This window comes from Nyctereutes procyonoides, unplaced genomic scaffold (genome assembly GCF_905146905.1).
Source record: "Nyctereutes procyonoides isolate TBG_1078 unplaced genomic scaffold, NYPRO_anot_genome, whole genome shotgun sequence".
NCBI lineage: Eukaryota > Metazoa > Chordata > Mammalia > Carnivora > Canidae > Nyctereutes > Nyctereutes procyonoides.
This window is the reverse complement of record NW_026575135.1, coordinates 44,892,828-44,913,320: the sequence shown is the minus strand read 5'-3', so window position 1 is coordinate 44,913,320 and position 20,493 is coordinate 44,892,828. Positions and strand designations below refer to the sequence as shown.

General features: G+C 35.6%; 1 protein-coding gene across 16 annotated transcripts in view; it reads right to left on the bottom strand.

The window, feature by feature from the left end:
- PTPRD (protein tyrosine phosphatase receptor type D) overlaps positions 1 to 20,493 on the bottom strand; it is a 504,675-nt gene that overhangs the window by 303,452 nt on the left and 180,730 nt on the right. For all 16 annotated transcript variants that reach the window (XM_055302389.1, XM_055302395.1, XM_055302392.1 and 13 more), the window contains exons 3-4: positions 3,780 to 3,925; positions 245 to 386 (exon numbers count right to left, since the gene is read on the bottom strand). In XM_055302389.1, the coding sequence (XP_055158364.1) occupies positions 245 to 386; positions 3,780 to 3,925 (288 nt within the window). The remainder of the gene's footprint in view (positions 1 to 244; positions 387 to 3,779; positions 3,926 to 20,493) is intronic.

Genomic DNA, 20,493 nt, shown 5'->3' with positions numbered 1-20,493 from the left:
GCATTGGAATTCAGCATTTCTCTGATATTTTCTTTTCCCTCCCTGGATAGCATTCTTCAAGACCCATGAGAAAAGGCACACACTCTCTGTTTAAAAGTTTCACCCTTATAAACATTGCATTTAAATTCATTTTCCATTTAAGCGTCATGACAACTCTAATCTTTTTAGTGGTCCTACAAAAGAACATCAGGGATACAGAATTTCAAAAATGACACAAGCTACAACTTTGTACTTGAGTACTTACCACGCAAAACTGTGAGTCTAGTGGATACACTTATTTCTCCCACGTTATTTGAGGCCACACATTCATAAATGGCCTCATCCCGCGGAGTCCGTAAGGGCTGTATTCTGAGAACTGATCCAGATCCATCGTCAAACTCTATTACCTATTAGAGGAAACAATAGCTGTCACAGGTGTTGTTACAATTGTCTACCTCTAAGCTAAACCTTAATACAGTGGTGAACCAGTCTTTAGGCTCAGAATAAACACAGCATCATTTTAAGACTGAATTTTGATACATACTGGTGAAACAGAATATCTCGTTTAATTTAAGGAATCTTCTTCTGAGCAAAGGGAAAGACATGCAACTACAAATGCGAAGTCTACTGTAAACCATCCAGAGTCTACTCGTGAAAATATTCTATTATGTGTATCTAGGACAATTTGACACTATTAATTTTGCAAGAGACTTGTTGCTCTAATGGATAACCTTCTCAAATTATTCTATCTCTGACAGCATGTACACATTTGTGGATCTACTCAATAATTGGATTGTAAGGTGAAGACATAATGCATACCACCACAGACAGCTCTTCTGGTTTAAAGTGTTTCATCCTGAATAGTTTAGATGAGCAAACCATGAAGAGAAACTGCATAAATCTAATACTTAGGCAGCCAACGAGATGGCTTTCACAACCCAAGAGACTGATGGCATGCATTAATTTTGCTATAAATCATTCCAGTATTTGTTCTAGCTTAGCATTTTCTGCATTTTGGGGGCATTCTTGCTGTAAAATGGAGGCTTGCTTCACCGGGCAGAAAATTAATGTCCTAAAGAGTAAGCCTGAATTCACTATCATTATGGACTGTACTCTGAAACAGCTTAGCAATCCTAGATATTTGTCACCTAATTCAAGTACTACTTTAAAAGGTGATAATGATGATGATGATGAGATTGATAAATATGGCTATGAAGCTGTGGGAGTCCTCTACTCATCTTTTCTAGAACTGTGCTGTGTTCTTCCAGCTGCTCAATGTGTTCTTCCAGCTGCCTTCTGGTTTTGGTGAGGTTTTTTGCATTTCCCTATGACTAAGAGTTCCATGTGCCTAAATTATGAATTGAGAATACCTTGTAAATACATTTATTGGGTTGCTCAATCCCAGATTTTGTGCATAAATGTGTTTATGCCAACCTATGGAAGAAAGATCGAATGTTTTTAAAATATATCCACCTTAGGTACTTTCTGCATTCTATTTATGTTTTAAATTCACAGAGACAGCCAAAATGTCCCACTTCCCAAAGTACTACAATTTATTTTCAACTCTATTAATGCTTTATTAAGCATATATTTTAGAATCCACTATGCATGATGGGAGAAAAAAGTTTCATAGTTACTAGAATCTTTGTCAAGTATATCATAATCATACATCTATCTATATAGATAGATATATAGATATCTCATGATATATATATATCATGGCTTCATGTAGAGAAAGGTTTAAATATCCTTAATGCCAATTTGAATTTTAAGTTTTTTCCAGTTTTATTGAGAAATAATGGGCAAACATCACTGTACAAGGTCTAAGGCATATAACATGATGGTTTGATTTACATGTATTGTGAAATGATTATTACAACAGGTTTAATTAACATCCATTATTTCATATAGATACAATAAAAAGGAAAAAAGATTTCTTCCTGTGATGAGAAGGCTTAGAACCTACCCTCTTAACAATGTTTGATTACTTGTGTCACTGTATGTTTACATTTCTGGACTATTTGCCACAGTTAGACCTATCCTCGTTCACCAAACACTATACTACATGACACATGCTAGTGCTGTAATTTCCAGTTTTAATCCCCAGTACTGATTGTGCTCTACCTACTTACTCTATGCCAGGCATTGTATTTGCACTGGAGATACAAGTAGCAAAATAGGTCTTAGAGCGCTCATAGCCTTTATAAATAGCAAACCAAAAAAAAAAAAAAAAAAAAAAAAAAAACATTACAGATCTTAAGGATTCTCAACCCAAGACTCAACAGTACTTGATGCACGTGCTTCATGTAAAAATAATTTTCCTTGACTGTTTATATGATTCTCAACAGGAATTACATAACGAGCAAAGCTCATGCTTTGAAATGCTTACTATTATAATTTAATCTTTGTTACAAGATTTTGTTAAGAACCTACTGCCAGGCAAGTATGATGTCAAACACCTCTTTGATAAAAAAATTTCAATTTCATCTAAACTAAAATAAATTTGTAGTAAGGATCACACACACATCATTTTCCACATGATATAGGCAACATTTCTCAAAGATTTAGATGTTTTTTATGTTTAATCACTGTTGGTATTTGATTTTCAAACAAACATAATTTTAAATTTATCATATGTAAACTACAATCTACATTTTTACTTTTACCAGTGTAATTAATTATACCCTTTATAAGGTATTTGGACCATTTATTACTCTGTGAAAACTGATTTTTAAAAAGTGAGTAAAATCAAAATGTTCTGAATTTTGTACTTGCTCTGTTTCTTTTAACTAGAAATTGCCTTACCTTTGCCAAACAGTGATTTAGGCCATGAAATATGTCAGGAACTCAGATAAAAGAAGGTGAGTTTTACAATTTTGGGGCAGACTGGAAGACTTGTACTCTCTAAGAATCAAACTATTCTCTTCATGTCTTAAATTTCAGGCATTGTATTGTGTGCTTCTTCCAATTTTTCTCTGCATAGCTTATTACCGATTTTTCGCCTCCAAAACAAGCAACTTTCTGAAACATTAGTCTCCTTAAAAACACTCAAAAATATCTGAATTATGCTTCATCATTGTCAAGTCACACAGCTTTCTTGAGTGATTTACTCAAAGGATTAACTGCAATATCACCTTGGTATGTTCCTCCAGAGTAGTTCTGAGACCAACAACTGGAGCTAACTTCTCATTTTAGTTCATGGTGTTTGTAAAACACAGGTGTGAGGTGCTGTGGACAACTTCATTTGCTGCCCAACATCCATTCCCCTTCTTTCTTGTAAGAGGCATGTGAGTCCCAGATGGGAAAATATTGCTTCCCCATTCCAAGTGTGGGGTTGGATGGAACTGATCTCATTCCTAGCAACAGAGGTAGGTTCTGATTAACTTATTTGGTTTGTACCATATCAAGTTGTCCATATACACTAGTCCAAGGATAAGCAAGTAACTCAGTAAGAGCTGACAGCAGAGGAAGCTTTCACCCATCTTCTAGACTTGGTTGTGGGAGGATGTGAGACTACCATACTGCAATCTTCAGGGGAAACAGTCTGATAATGAGGCTAACAAATGGATGTTAGACACGGAGCCTGGTACAATCAAATACAAAAGGGAATCACCTGAACCCACAAACTCTTTTTCTAAAAGCCATTTAGAACTAAGTTTTCCAATACAAGCAACAAAAAGATTGCCATATCTCCGTGATTAGGGTACTTCATACTAGAGTAAAACAAGCAAGTAATATATAAGCCAAAGATACAGCAGATACACTTTTCCCCCAGAGAAACAGAACAATGGACCTAATACCTCAAATCTCTGATTGCTGACTTTCTTTCCTTTTTTGTTCCAGACAATTTTAGGTCTTGGGTCTCCTGTAGCTTGGCAAATGAAAGAGGCAACTCCGCCAGAGACCCCAGTCTGGTCAACAGGAGTTCTCGTAAACCTTGGAGGTGCTGAAATAACAAGAAATAAACATCACAATTAGATGGAAAATTGAAACACACACCATCCCCATTGCCACTGCATCCCCTACAGCCCTCGACTTCATTGAGGCCAATGTGCACAAACATATACACACACACCAGGATAAAGAAAATTAGAAAAGGACCTTTACTTTTAAGGGTAGTTTAAAGGTGAGGGAGGTAACTTTCTGGTCAAGTTATCCACTAGTGTTTTTATTGCTGAAATCTGTATTAAGGCAGAGATCCAATAACATCCGAAAAGCAACATCACACATTAATTTTTATTACCACTATTAAAAAAAATCCAATTTGTCCTCTGTAACAAAATGAGCTCATCAATCAAAGTGAGTAAAATTTTAGCTCTTTGCTTTGATGCCATTATCAGGGTGCTGCCAGAAAGCAGCACTGCCACTGCTAAGCCATTAAAATTAGTGACATTTAAGAGAAATTCTAGGAAATTTTAAAGAGACAAGAAATATAGCCCTGAATTAGAAGGTTTGGCAAGAAACAGAAATAGGGAAAAATGGTAAAGTGACTCCTTAGCCCAGATACTGTGCTCTGTCTTACTTAAAACTTAACTTCATAATTTGCATAAAAAATGAGTCAAAAAGTCCCCAAAGTCATAGGAGGAAAAAAAGGAATTTCTGTAAAGGAAGATGTAGACTTTAAGAATCCTAAAGGTGAAAGGCTAGAAGTTAGGGGCTTTTAAAATGTTCTCTACTTCCTTGAAATGTTCCTAACATTCACCCTTTCTCTTCAAATCCCAATTATTATCCATCTTGCATTTCTAGATCTAGAAATCTATCATATGGATTTAAATAAAATGGAGATGTTATTTATGCACAAAAATATTCATTATGCTATTTATTTAGCAAAGACCATAAGTACCCTAAATATGAAATAAAATTGGAATCGACAGTGAAATGAATTACAGCATGATGATACAAGTCATACAAATAGTGTTATGTGAGAAATACTTACGATTCAAAGATAAACAACAAAAGCATCAGACACAATTCAATACAAGGGATATCAGATAGTAAAGAAAAATGCACCCCAAAAAAGATGGGACAAAATGTTGCTACTTGGGGGGAGGTATAGTCATTATTTTTCCTACATCTTTACATTTTTCTCACATCCTTCAGTTTTTGCAACTATGCTGCAATTAGAATTTTTTAATCCAAAATCATCTTACTTTTTCATTTTCTTATCCCTATTACAAAGTTTCTCTCATATTCTTTTTGAGTTAAATGTTATTGAAAAATAGTTTTAAGCAACTGTAGCTAACATTTATTCAAAAATAATCCTAAGATTTTAAGGAAAAAAAAAAAAAAGTTCATCACTATTTGCTCATCCCCATTATTTTCTCTGCCTTGTTTTCATGTTTCCCACATGATCCTCCTGCTGGCTTGCTGGTGTGTTCTGACTCTCATCTTGTTTTTCCTAGAGTCAGGGAAGCCAGACTCCCATCTCAGCTCCACCATAGTATATGTTTCATCTTGAGGGAAAAAATGCCTCACTTTCCTATTAATTTTTTTATTGATTGATTGATTTGAGAGACCACACACGTGAGAGAGAAAGGGAGAGCATGGGAGTAGAGAGGAGCAGAAGCAGAGTGAGAGAGACTCTCAAGCAGACTCTGTGCTGACTGCAGAGCCCAACACGGGGCTCCATCTCACAACTCTAAGACCGTGACCTGAGCTGAAACCAAGAACTGGAGATAAACTGACTGAGCCAGCCAAGACCTCCCTAACTTTCCTATTTCTCAACTGTAAAAAAATGAAATGTAAATCAATTTTTTTCAGAGATGCCTTCCACTTTTAAGGTTTTCTAGCTTAGTGTATTATCTCCCTGACAAGAGAAAGAAAGAAGAGTGGGAGAGGCATCTTTGTAATGTTAGTGCTGGGAAATTAGTCTCCACCTCAACAGATTCAACTTGGTGATAGCAGAACCGGTGAGAACACAGGTCCCTGTTTGTTCAAGAATACTAGGAAAGAAAGTGGGCTCCCACATCCCTACTAAATATCACATCCTGCACCATCTTTGGGTGGCAGTACAAATGAGATGATTACCAGAACTGCTAGAAGTACTTAAAATGATCTGAAATGACTAACAGTGAGAGGAATAAAAAACACTGTACACTGATGTCACTCTTCTGGAAACAAACAAACAAAAATGATATTAGAAGTGTTTATGTTTTTCATTCTGCTGTTGCAAACAATGCAAATTGATAATAACCACACACTTGTCAGCATCTAATATGGAAATTATACTCATGCAATTAAAATTCCTAGGGAATTTCCCTAGAAAAATAAAATGTGTTGTATTGCTATACCACTATAATAACTGTCATTTTTGGAACCTTCTTCTTCAAAGTACAGCTAAAAAATCATTGACCCTGAATGAAAATGAGTCTTAACAACTTGTTTTCTCCTTTAACTTCTGTTTTGAAATTTCTTGCAAGAATGTGTGAATGAGGTAAAGGGCTATGATATAAAATGACTATGTACTAATCAGAAATTAAGTAAATCTAGAATATAGGATGCTATTCTTATTGCATCAAGTTTTGTTTTGTTTAAGGGATAGTATCCTATTTCTCATTCACAAAAAAAAAATTGGAGATCTATAAATAGGAAATGGCTATTAGAACAAGTGCTTCTTAAATCCTGGTGAGTCTGGACACTAAAGAGTGAAATTACTATTAAACATAGAAATCTGACTTCTAAATGGAAAGTACAGAAGGCAAATCCCCCCATATTCTTAGGGAGGTGATGTGACTACCGTTCCAGAGTTCAGCTATGTTTCTCGCTTACCTTCATTTTCTGGTCATATCTGAAGTCTTCATGCTAATATTCACAAATATTTAAATCTGTGAGTGTTATGACCACTAATGCTACCACAAAGATTTTATTTTTGGAGAGGAGGTCAAGTAATGAAATTAACATATTGAACTGTGGAAATGTATTAAAATAATCAGAATCTGCTTCAGATCTGGGACTATTTTCTTAAATCCCACTAAATACCACTGTAGTGACACAGTATTCTGCAAAAACACTTACTGAAAGGGGTCCTTAAATATATTATTTGAAAACAAGAAATGAAACTGATCACACCACAATTTTTAAAAAAAGGCATATCAAGTGCATGTACACAGAGCTTTCTAAATTTTTTTTAATAAAAGACATTAGCCTTCACAGACAATAAAATCATGACTTTCTTATGAGATCTGATGTCAATTTTTCCACATTTTCTCACAAAATCCAAACCACAAAAAGGACATAGAGCATCACTCTATGATACAGTGTAGTTTCTAGATAATGTAGTAAAGTCACTCTCAGTGAGCATGTTTGTTGCATAAATAATCATCTTGGCTGGTCAATCTCTAAGACTGATACTGTCAATGAGAGGCAGCCAGCCAAAGGAAAGAAATGAGAAAGAGAGAAGACCAAACTTAATAACTCCAACAAATGCTGCTTGAGGCAAGTAAAAGTGTTTATTCTCAGAGGGGTATAAAAATATATAGCTCCACTTCCTCCTCTCTAATATCTCAGCTTACTGAAAGAAACTAAATGAATCTTCTCCCTTCTTTTGTCATGGATATTACCCAAATTTAAGTCAGGCTCTGAAGATAGGAAGAGAAGAAAATCCACATAAAAGCATAAAACAAAGACTTTTACTAAAAAGTCATACAATATGACAGCCTCAGGTCTAAATAATCAAAATTCCTATGTTTATCCCATGAGATGCACTTAGAGATACACCAAATATTACACTTGGTAAAGAAAGAAGAAAGAAAGAAGAAGAAAGAAAAAGGAAAGAAAGAAAGAAAAGGAAAGAAAGAAAGAAGAAAGAAAGAAAGAAAGAAAGAAAGAAAGAAGAAAGAAAGAAAGAAAGAAAAAAGAAAGAAAGAAAGAAAGAAGAAGAAAGAAAGAAGAAAGAAAGAAAGAAAGAAAGAAAGAAAGAAAGAAAGAAGAAGAAAGAAAGAAAAAGAAAAATAGATCAAGAGTTTAAAGATGGAGAGAAAGACATTAAAACTTAACAGTTGGGACGCCTGGGTGGCTCAGCAGTTGAGCGTCTGCCTTCAGCCCAGGGTGTGATCCCGGGGGTCCTGGGATTTAGTCCCACATTGGGCTTCCTGCATGGAGCCTGCTTCTCCCTCTGCCTGTGTCTCTGCCTCTCTCTTTCTCTCTGTCTCTCATGAATAAATAAATAAAATCTTTAAAAAAGAAAAGAAAAAACTCTAATCTTTACTTTAAAAAAAAGAAGAAAAAAAGCAAAACTTTACAGTCACCAGTACTTATATAGTCCCCCTTCCATTATTACTGCTATCGCCTAAACCTGCCAGCACTGTGCTTTGCAAATACATTCCTGATCAAGCTGGTTTTGACAAGTGAGGAGTATGACCTTTCATTTAACTAATGCTGGGCACTGCAGAGGTCAAATTACTGTTAAACCCAGAAAGTCTGTTTTCTAAATGGAAAACAGAAAAGCTAAACATGCATATGAGTCAGAGCAGAGGCAGGGCTGATATTCTAAAACATATCTGCCATGCTCACTTGCTGTTTTCAGAGATTATGCATTCTCAGGATACAGACACCAGCTCCGGGAATCTGGTAGATTATTCTTCCCTACACAGCTCAAGAGGAGTCACAAACTGCATGATTTTTGTTTCCAAGAGGTTAGTTTGTTTCTTTAAATATAACCAATACACAGTACCTTTGCATCTAATAATCATCGTAATATTTTGATGCCATATCAGGTTTCAAGTTGCTAGGCTTTCTGAAGACAAGGAGATAAGCCCAACGAACAGTTACTGTTATTAAATGAATTGGATAGATCCTAACAAGACCAGCAAGCTGTCTTTGACCATCCTTAACAAAGTGCTCTATCAAGGACAAAACTCTCCCCTTAGTACACTATATTAGATAGAGCTAGACATTAATGGGGGAGAACCATCGAAATCTTCTAGTAACATCCATGCAAGAAAGGAATTTATGAGAAATTCTTAAAGGTTAAAAAGACAACTCAGATTTGCAGTAACTTGATTGGCCAACTGAGAATCACTTGAAACCAATTCACAGAAAGGCCTACATACTACAAAAGTGAAGGGAAGGAATGAGAGTGCCATTTGTCTAATTTAACTGTAATGAATAAGCCGCTTCTATAGACATCAAGGAATTATGAAGAATGAGGGACAAAACTAACAGCATGTAACTAATTGGCTTTGTTTCTTTCAGCTGATTAACATTTTCTTAAATAGAGAGTTCTGTTTTTAAAGGGATATTTGTCATAATAATGTACTTAAAATCTTGAAAGGGGAAGGTTAATGATGCTATTTAATGATACTAAGGCAGAGGATGAGGGAATGTTCAGTAGGAATATGTAGGTAGTTCTGTCCTTAAGAATCTGCCTCCCAAAAAGGTGTCTGTAAAATTTATGAGACTGTCAGCGGAATTCATCCCTGCTTTTTCTTTCTCTGTAAGTATTAGGAAGGGAAGCTCGGGAACAGGGCCTCTGCGGTGGAGTAAACAATGCAGAGCATAGCAGAAGAAACAGGGGTGCTCTAAGGATAAGGGCCAGGTCTGAAAGTAAATGACTCCTGGGGTTTTATAGCCCCTTCCTGCCACAACACACTCATTCCCACTGCCACAAGCACAAAGAGTGGCTGGAGTTTAGTGGATGATGAATTTTGTTATGATTAATTTGATCTTTACTGGGCAGGAATGGAGGCAGGAAAGTGTATCTGAGATATCAGCAAAACTACAGGGGCACATGAAAAGAAAAAAGAGGAAGGTCCCAAAGTTGACGCATCTCTATAAGGAAGGCAGAAGTGTGGTGCACACACCAGGTTGGACTGGTTTCTATGGCACATGTTCTACATAAACTGGGGCTGTTGGAAATATCTATCCTATCACAATGGATCTGAATAGCGTCATGTCTGATATCTATGGCCAGAATAGACCTTCAATGTCAAGAGACTTTTTTTGAGTCATCAATGATGCTGTCCTTCAATCTTACTGCCTTAAAATTTGACTTAAGAAGCACTACACTTCAAAATGGGATAAAGAAATAATTAATCTCTACTGAATTCCATGCAGTGGACTATTTGTTCTACATCTCACATGCAACGTTTTCCACAGTCCTGCAAGATGACAGCATTACTCCAATTTTACAGAATCACGGAAATCTTTACAGTACTACAAAGATTTGGAAGGAAAGAGGGAAAAATGGGAAAAAGGAAGGAAGGCTCACTGAAGTTATGAGTGAGTCATGGACTTCTGATCTAATTGTGAAGCCCCGATATTTTCACTGTGCCAAACTGGAAGACGGAAAGTTACAATGACACTGCATTGACAATATGGGATAATTCAATTTATTGTATACTTCCAAATCCGTTTTGGTTAACTATTAAATATATACTGACTGTTTCCTCAAGTACTTTGTGCTGTATTACAGCAATTATTTTTCACTTGTTAAGTGAAAAAGCTCATTCAAAAAGGTCTATTGAAATTGTTCTTCTAATTTCCAGGAGCCAATTTAAATCAGGGTTAAATGAACTATGATACCTAGTCAGCAGAAAAAAAAAAAATTGATGACACAAAATTCATAAACAGGTCACATAAGTGCCAAGGTTAGTAGGGTAGAATGCTTTTACACTACTTAATGTATACATTACATTTGTTCATGGTGGATAAAGATAAATACTCCACCAATGTTCTTGCCATCGACTCCCCTTTTCCTTTCCAAAGCATTCCAATGATATATTTTGGTTATGTCTACAACACTAACTGTATTAAGGCTACAACTTGCAATGCTTTGAAAATGACTCTGAAGCATCCCTCCATTGGGTAGGAATAACTATCAATATTCAAGTTGACAAAAGATTGATATACACACTGACAGAAAGGAGAGGAACTGGAAGGGAAGAAGGATAGGAAGAAGAAACTGCATGTAATGGACAGATATCTCTCACTTGAACTTTTTGTCAATGTTGACTCCTCATTTCTAATCGCTTGAAAGATTACCTGGCAGTGTCCAAAGTCATTCTCATGGAAACACACCATGCCATCTGCCTTCCCAACCCTCCTTCTCTTACTGTTTCCATTTCTATTTATGGCACTTTCATCCTTCCAAACACCCAACCCTGCAGCCCTGACATCTACTTTGTCTTCTTCTCCTCTTCTCCACGTCACTATCACTCACTTTTTAAGTCCTACAAATTCTGTTTCTACTACTGCCTCATGCCTCTTTTTTTCATATCCAGCAACAATTACCATGATTCTCCTGTAAAGATGGACATTAGAATCACTTGAGAGCCTTAAACAAACAAAACCATAGGTACTTAGACTCCATTTCATACCAATTAAAAGAAAATCATTGGGTAGGGATGGGTAATGAATTTCCAGAGGACTCTTATGTCCAGCCAGGTTCGAGAATCATTTAAAGATACCATAGTACCTGAACTTTCCCCTCTGGTGAGGGTTCACTTCAGGTATTTCTTGTTACAATCAATATCACACATTACTGCTGATTCTTTTCTCTCTCCTTGTTACTCTCTGAGTTTTTTTAAAAATGCATCTATGATTAAAGCTCTTTTCCACTCAAAAGAAACACACAAATAAATGCATTTTGTAGCTTACCACTGTCAAAACCAGAAATTTTCTTTGGCTTTAAGATCTTTCAAAGCTCCTGCCAACCTGTATTTTCCAAATGTTTCTAACTTTGCCCATCAAGAAACTAAAATTCCCTGCCTCTGTGTCCTAGTATATGCTATTCCCTTGCACAAAATGCTTTCTCCCACATTTTTTATTTTATAGAAGTCTTCCATTTTCAATCCCATTAAATATCGTGAAGCCTTCTTTGAGCCACCCATCTGAATGAAATCCACTCTTATTTTCTCTCTTCTTGTATCTCTTATCTCTTTTTATAACTCTCTTATGAGTTTGCACAGTCTTTATTTTATTACAGTTATTTTATGTTCATGTATTTATCTCCCTTCACATTAATTGAACCTTGAGAGAAGCATTTGTGACCTGGTCATCTCTGAAGTCCCATAACTCCTAATTGCTCCCGGCACATAGTAAGAGTTCACTGCATATACACACTTGGTAAAAGGCTCTCCAAGTTTCTACACCCCCTCATCCTTGGCTATACACCTTTTGAGTATTTCAGATGGATAGTAATATTGTAAACATGATTAATGTGCCTCTATTTGAATTATGTTTACTTACAGTATCAATTAGCTGCAAAATGCAAATTTTGTGTAATACACATTGACACCATAAAACAGTGATGTGACATGGTGGGAGCTGGCGGAACCATACTGGGTTCTAAGTTGGCAAAATGTAGCAGAACCAAATTACACATTCATGTGTCCACCTTCGGACTGAATTCAGATGAAGTATAACAATGCAATGAATTTCATCTTTTTTATGAATTCACACAACCTCGTTGTTATCACATTGTTATCCATCTCTCTGCCTCTTTTTTTGCTTTTCATATCTAAGTAAAATGATCTTATCTATTATACATAACAATATACTTATTATACATAAATTAGAAAACAAAAGAAATTTTAAACATCCTAATGGTTATCACCTTGATGAATAGCTTTTAAGAATTGTTCTATGCCCATTTAATATTTAATAATTTGTATAAAAAAGAGCTTATACTATATTTTGTAGTCTGCATTTTATTTAAGGTATATATCCTTTTGTCAGTAAGTTTTTAAATAGAATATCGTTTTTATATTATAAAGCACATGGACAATATTTTAATTTTATTAAACAGACTATTTCTAATTTCTCAGTATTATAAAAAATGTTTTAATGATTATATCCTTGCACATATGTGAGATCCATATATGTGATTAATTCTTACATGTAAAATTTTAATACATATGATGCATTCCTATATGCAAAACTATTTGATCAAAAATTGTATGTTTTTAAAACTTTTATACATTTTTAAACAACTCGTACATAAATGGGAAAAATATATATCAGAGTATCCAATTACCTAGACTACTGAAAAAGCTCAAAATTCTCACTTTATCATTGGCCAAATTTTTATCCCTTTGAGCTAAACAGGAGAGAGAAAAGGTGAAGGTCAGAGAGTGACTGGTTTTGAGGAGAAAACCAGAAAATCTACCCCCTCAAAAAAGAATCATCTTCAAATACTTCCCTAACCCTGCCTTTTACATTTCTGCTTAGGACAACAGAGTATAAGGTAAATACTCAGTGGTGAACATTTATAGACCAGTGAAGAAAGAGCAAAAGGATGAAGAAAAAAAATTTACAAAAGAGAACTACTGAGAATAGTATTTAAACACTATAGAAAAAAATAATTTTCAATTTAAAAATGTCAAGGCACTGAAGTTCATTTTATTCTTTTTAAAAAGTTGTTTTTTAAAAAAAATCTTGTAGAGATGAGATTATATATGAACTACTCCGTTTATAGCAGTTAAATAAATTTCTAGTGTGTCCTATGTCAAGATATATTAATACTTGGTCATAAACACTTGTTTGACAGCAGTAAAAGTCGTATGGCCTCACCACTGTAACTTTTTTTTGTAACATATAGCCATGGGATATTATGACCAAAACAAACAATCCCCTACATTCACTGTGTCTGGACCATAAAACCTCTCTGAACTATTGACATGCTTAGTAAGACTGGCCATCTGTTTTGGTGTAAGATGCTCACAGTAACCACTGGTTTAGTGATATAAATTTCAGAAAGGCAGCCAGTGGTCTTGAATCACTCTTAGATACAATCTGTAAAGCCATTCCTACCATTCCCTATGCCAGAGTCATGCATTCTTAACGAAAACATGTTATCAGCAGCACCATCTAGATATTTACTCATTTTCCACTTTAAGCCTCCTGGTTTGCTTACTACCTACTTATGCATTCAAAATACATAGACCGCATATCCGTTTTCGTTCAATAGAGTGATAAAGGCCTTTATGCTGAAACAGATGAAAAGTCATGCAATCTCCCAGTCTCATTCAGTAAAGATGTAGGCAAATGACACAATATTTATTGGCTTTTTTCATATTTCCTCTAAATGGTAATATACTCACAAGGCTCTTTACACAGACACTGTTTTTGACCAAAAAAAAAAAAAAAAAAAGAAAAAGAAAAGAAAAGAAGAAGGAAACTGCACCGACCCTTTAGCATCTTTTTATAGAATTAGTTTTCAAAGCAGATTCATTTACATCATTCACTGCTAATTTACTCATTAATCATAATTTATCACATCAGATGTGCTGATCATCATTAAAAGTAACCATTTATTCTTCATTCTAACCTGCTGCTTATCATGTACCTGCAAATTGGATCACACAGGAAATGTAATTGGCTTATTTGAAAAGGAATATGAGCATAGATGTAATTGAAGTGGCAAAGAAAGAAAAAATAAAAGATAAAACAATACCACCTTTGGCATTTCCCCCCGATTTTCCCATTTACCTTACCAAAATCCAGAATATGGTCGCTATTACTTCCCCTCTAAGAAATTTCCAATATATCAATTACATAAATTATGGTTTATTATGGCTTCAGAGGAACTAGAATGGTATGCTGTGCTGGCTTCATTTTAGACACCAGTAGCAAGTCAATGCCACAAAGAAAAGATCTGCTGATATCACTATCAGTGATTTGAGCCAATATGAGGTACTATTCATAAGTCCTGCCTTCCAACCAAGTGAGGTGTTACTATAACTGGCAAAAGCCTGGGTCATTTCTTATAAGATAGATCCATCTTCTTGGAATAAAGGGACCACAAGTTTTCATTTATCATTTTCACACTGGTAAATTTGCAAGGTACTTAGGAAAATAAAAATGACTAAAATATCCCCAAGTAGGTCCAACATGGAAGGGGTATATGTGCCTTCAGTAAGTAGTAAAACAGATGACAAAATGATATTCAAATGTATTTCTTAGAGAAATTTAGAATCATTATCATAGGAAAACCTCATGGATAGACAAAAGAGCATCTCCTGACATATACTGTTTTGATATGTTACAAAAATGACCTAAAAGAGAATATTGGAAAAATAAAATGCCAGGGTATTTATTACACATGACATACTAATTATAGAATACAGTTTTAAAATAAGTAGGATAGCATTTCCTAAAGAAAGTCTATAATCAATATTACCTTCTTTTTTAAAAAAAGGCTTTCTTTATTTATTCATGAGAGACAGAGAGAGAGAGAGAGGCAGAGATACAGGCAGAGGGAGAAGCAGGCTCCCAGAAGGGAGCCCGATGTGGGACTCGATCCCAGGACTCTGGGATCATGTCCTGAGCCAAAGGCAGACACTCAACCACAGTTAGACCAATACTTGCTAGAGATCATAATACACTGAGTTTCTAAGGCTTATGTCATAGCTTCATTCTGTGTAATATCTAGCATACTGAAGGCATTCAATGCCTTTTAAAAAGGCATAATTACTTTGGTCATATGGATATTTTATGTAGGAGTCTTTGTCCTTGCAGATATTTTCCACAAAATTTAGATTTTTTTTTTAAATTCACTTCTCTGTAGACCCAAAGCCAAAGAGGTATTTGGCAGTGATATGCAGGATTCCAAATATTCTCATTCAATATTAGGTAACTATTAGAACCAATAACATTTTGTAGGATATTAAAAATACTCATTTTCTGGTATCCTTCCAACTGAACACATGTAGCAAGCAAAAGAATGGTTTTTATTTTACATATTAAATCCATCCTTTCTAAAATCAAATCAAATTCTTTTTTAGAGTCAAGAGAAAGAATCTGCATTCATACAACACAAGTTGAGGAGAGTATTCCACTGAATTTAATCTTGCTAAAGAGTGATTGATCTATGCATTCTCAAAGAGTAGCCCGTTACCCACCCATTCTCAAATTCTACTCAGTGAACTATTTAGGGGTACAAAAAGATGGAAAGCATGACAACTGGTTTATGCTAGAGCTGTGAAGTCATGTACAAGCAAGCTATGATAATAATAGGCGATCACCCAGGGACATAGACTGGCTATGTCCACACAGAAAACTCAAGTTGACATTAATTGGATCCTGGCACAAAGAGGACAGGGTACAATTCCTTGGTTTGTAGATGAAAATAAACCTTTAAAGAACTTTAATAAAATGAGCCCTAGATAGAACAGAGTATAATGCTGTAATCTAATTCTTGCTCTTTCTTTTTTTTTTAGCTCTGTCTCTGTAAAATAACCCTATCAGCATTTCCATGACAGCATGTTAAATCTGAGGAGGAAATGTCTCATTCTTGCCGCCTGTGAGCTGAAACACATACAGATTTATAAAGCCAACAAGAGGAGGGGGAAGGGCCTTTTGGTTTTTTTGGGTCTCGCTTTTTTTTTTTTTTTCCTGTCATTGAAATCTGTTATGCCCTGGCCAGTGATTTTGTTCCCATTTTCTCTAACAGCATCTTATTTATCTACACAAATACCCATCTCACCCCTCTTGGTAAGAGAATTTTGTTGACATGAACCTAGAGACACAAGGTAACACTCCTCAAATAGTCTGGAAACACTTTTTCAGTCAGATTAGTTTTCAAATATCAAGTCCCTAATTTGTATCCCTGGGCAGTGCAGACCCTGGTACCAGCTCATTTCGGTGCAGATTATGCATGCTTTTCTAGAGAAACACATTATCTGAGCCCCAGGAATATGGGAGGGATTCCAAAACAGCATAGACAGTGAGGACCTTTATTTGCCAACTAACTTTTCCCCCCATTCTCTAATTTACAACTCAGGGTATTAAGAAAGAAAACAAAAGATATTCCCACAGAAAATAATCTTTTTGAAAAACCTGCAAACGAGGTTTTAATTATACTATTTACCAATATAGACTGTGTAAAGAAATAAATCGGAGCATTACTTACTATGGCTTTCTTTCTTTCTTTTTTTTTTTTTCCTAATTTAAGTGTTGCAAGTAACATCACAGCAATCTAAGTTAGTTTTGTGACAAATTATTAGGACACTTATTTTAGAAGGAAAATCAGCCATTAATTACTGCCCTGGCAACATGGCTATTGTTCAGAGCAAAACAGAAGCTGTGGCTGACAGCTGACGGGCCCAACCCCCTGCTATCCTCAGAACACATTTGCAGATACGCAGAGCCTCTTGCCAGACCCAAGCATGCTGTAGCCACCCTTTCATCCAGCAGGGCTACACCATTATCTTTGCTGACTACAATAAAATGACACCATTTTGGGACCTCCTGCAAGGCTGGACATAGCTTTAGATGCGAAAAATACTGTATTAATTATTAACGATCCCAATTACACAATAATACTGGCCTTCTTTGCACCATTCTAAAATATCGCTGTAAAACCTGAGCACATTTTTAGATACATGTCCCACAGTATTTTTGGTAATAATCACAAATTGTTATAAAAAGGAAGAAAATGGTTCCCTTGTATTTGTGTAACAGGAGCATTTGTGAATATATGCCAGGCCACATATGTGAGAATCTGGATAAACTTAATCTTTCAGAATTAGAAAAAGGGCTTCTAGATTATCCTGGGATAAACCTTGATTAAGTACCAAATGAAAAGATAAAGTGTCTGGGATGCTAAAAGTTGATGCATGCTACTTCTTTCCCTGAATCATCATATAATTAATCATAGCCACTAATTTAATCAAAGGAAATAGTGCCTTAAAGCTCTTTGCATCACCTTTGTCAAATTTTACTACCTGAAGTCTTTGGAAACCCAGTGAGAGTCAAAGTTGTTTTTTGAGGTGGATCTAAAAAATACCATGAACTAGATCTTTTTTCGGGGCTGGTGTTTCAGAGGGAAAAGACAAAAGAGGAAGCTAAAGGGATGGTCTGCAGTTAATAGTTAAATATGCATCAGTTACTACAATTCACTAAATAAATATCCTTTGGGGTTATCAGTGTTTTTCTGAGGCAAAAGAAACAGAGAAAGATAAAACCAGTGTTCAGAATCTACAAAGCAAAGCAGTCACAACACTTATACTCGAAACTGAACTAAATGATAAGCATTTGGGAACATGGTCATTATTTTGCAAAGGGTCAATATGAAGGCACCGCCCTGCTGTACCACCGAGCTGAGAGTTCTAACAGTCACACTGCTCCCACCGAAAGTCCTGGTGTTCCCAGAAGTCTTTCCCACACTGGACATTTGCCTTAAGATCCCCAGTCAGTTCAAGAGCACACCTTGCTCCCTTCTCATGCCAAAGGGTTGAACGTTGCCTGAGAAAATCCCAGCACTGTGTGGGCTAGTGCCACTGCAAATTCATGCTTTTAGACTCAACAGGACCCTGCATCATCCATCAATCATCCATCCACCCTGCACCACTCTCCAGAAGCCTGTCTCACGCAGACCTCTCACCTCCAAGAGATTGATGCTCTTGCTCCTACTTCAACAGGGAAAATAATGCCATCTGGCATGAATTCAATGGAGCTACATCCTCTCTGCCGTATAAGAACCTCCCTTCAGTTTATCCTGTTCCACACCAATTGCTTCTCTTGTTTTTTGATTCCCTCTCGTCATCTTGAGTATATCACGACTGATATTCTGAGTCAGATTCTTCTCCCGTGGAACTGGCCTATGTATTTTAGGATAAACATCCTACAGCAGCATCTCTGGCCTCTTTTACTAGATGCCAGTAATGCCCTCTTTCTCCAGTTGTGAAAAGAAAACAGGGCCAACTGTCCCCTGAGAAGATGTTCTAAGGTTTAGGGACAAAAAAACATATCACATCCTAGCATCTCCACAGCCTCCAGCCAACCAGGATAGTTGGTCACCCTAGCTTAGGCCTTGCCAATTACTTGCTCGATTACTCCCCATTCTGTACCTCTCTGTTCCTTTATAAGTATTACCATTGTTGCACATTTCACATTGCTCCTGTCTCCCCTGTGAGACTGTGAGACAAGAAGAATGACCTGTAGCAGGCATTCCTCTAATATTAAAACTCTAAGAATTGTGCCTCCATTAAAGTTTACTGAAGTATCAGTGATTGCATGAGATTCAACTAACTATACAACTTTCATATAAGGACATATTTTGGTTAAGGCCATAATGTAGTAAAAAATAAATACCAATTATGCACCTAATTCATACTTTTATTAAGGATTTTTTTGTTATGCTCTATGAATATAAGCCAGTGGAAATATATATGTGTGTTTATATATATACACATATATATGTGTATATATATGTATGTGTGTGTTTGTGTGTGTATATATATATATATACATGTATATATGTATGTGTGTATACACACAGAATATATTCCTTTTATCAAACACTGCTGATAAAAATAAATTTAATACATGAACATGGTAATTGGTCACCCTATGTAGGTAAATCTAGCCCTGGATTTTAACTGTGATGAAAGAAATCTTATTCAAGACCATTAACTTGCCTGGTCTGTACTGACAACTCAAGGTGATCCTAATACGTGATATCATTAGCTAGCTCGTGTGCACTCTCTCTCTCTCTTTCACTCTTTTTTTTTTTTTTTCTTTTTGTTCCCTGTTTGATTTTCTTCCCCTTGTATTAGTCTTTCTGGAAAATTTTTGTGGTGTTTGGGTTTTGTTTATTTTTAAGCAAAATGACTTAATATATTAACATACAAGGCAATATGAATTTATGTAAGACTCCTAAACATAAGTAGGATATGTAATTGGAATTACGTTAATAATTAACAATGATGGTGAAAATAAATAATGGTTTAAAAAAAAGTAAAAATGAGAACACATTTATCACAAAGTCATAAATCCAGACTAGCTGAGAAAGCACTCAACTCTCTGATTATGCAAAAATACATGGAACATTTTATATATAAAGTAATTTCACACAGGCTGTTTTTCTTTTTTTTTTTTTTTTTTTTTTTTTTTTTTTTTTTTAAGATTTTATTTATTTACTCATGAGATACAGAGAGAGAGAGAGAGGCAGAGAGGCTTCCTTCCCTGCAGGAAGCCCAATGTGAGACTTGATCCCGGGACTCCAGAATCAGGCCCTGGACTGAAGGCCAGGCTGTTTTTCCTAAAGGACCAAAACAATTCACAATCTCCACTCTCTTGCCCTGCCTCCATGGGAAAATGTATTTTATAATTGTGAATAGAATACATACTTTAATGGCAGAAAGGTTAATGTGTCCTTTGCAGCCAGAATTTAGGGTGTAATCACAAAGCATTCAATAACACAATTTGCTTTTAAGTATACAGTGACCATTCACCTCCCAAATTATAAAAAGTAGTTTCCAGAAATAGTGTCCTTTATCTCACTGCTTTATATACTGAACTTCTAAACTTAGAATTTTAAGCAACAAAAATATAAATATGAAAGTGCACACATAAAAGCATAAAGGGAATTAAAAAGCCTTGAAAAAGTTATTTGTGAATAAGCAGATATATTTTGGCCACTACCACATGACCCTGGAAATGCCATATACATGAACTTTTTCAGATTTTTTACATTTCTTTTTGATCCTTGGAACATGACACTTTTTACATTGCATGATACTCTTGCATTTTTTTTATATCTCTTTCACCCACTGCTTTTATATTACCACATCT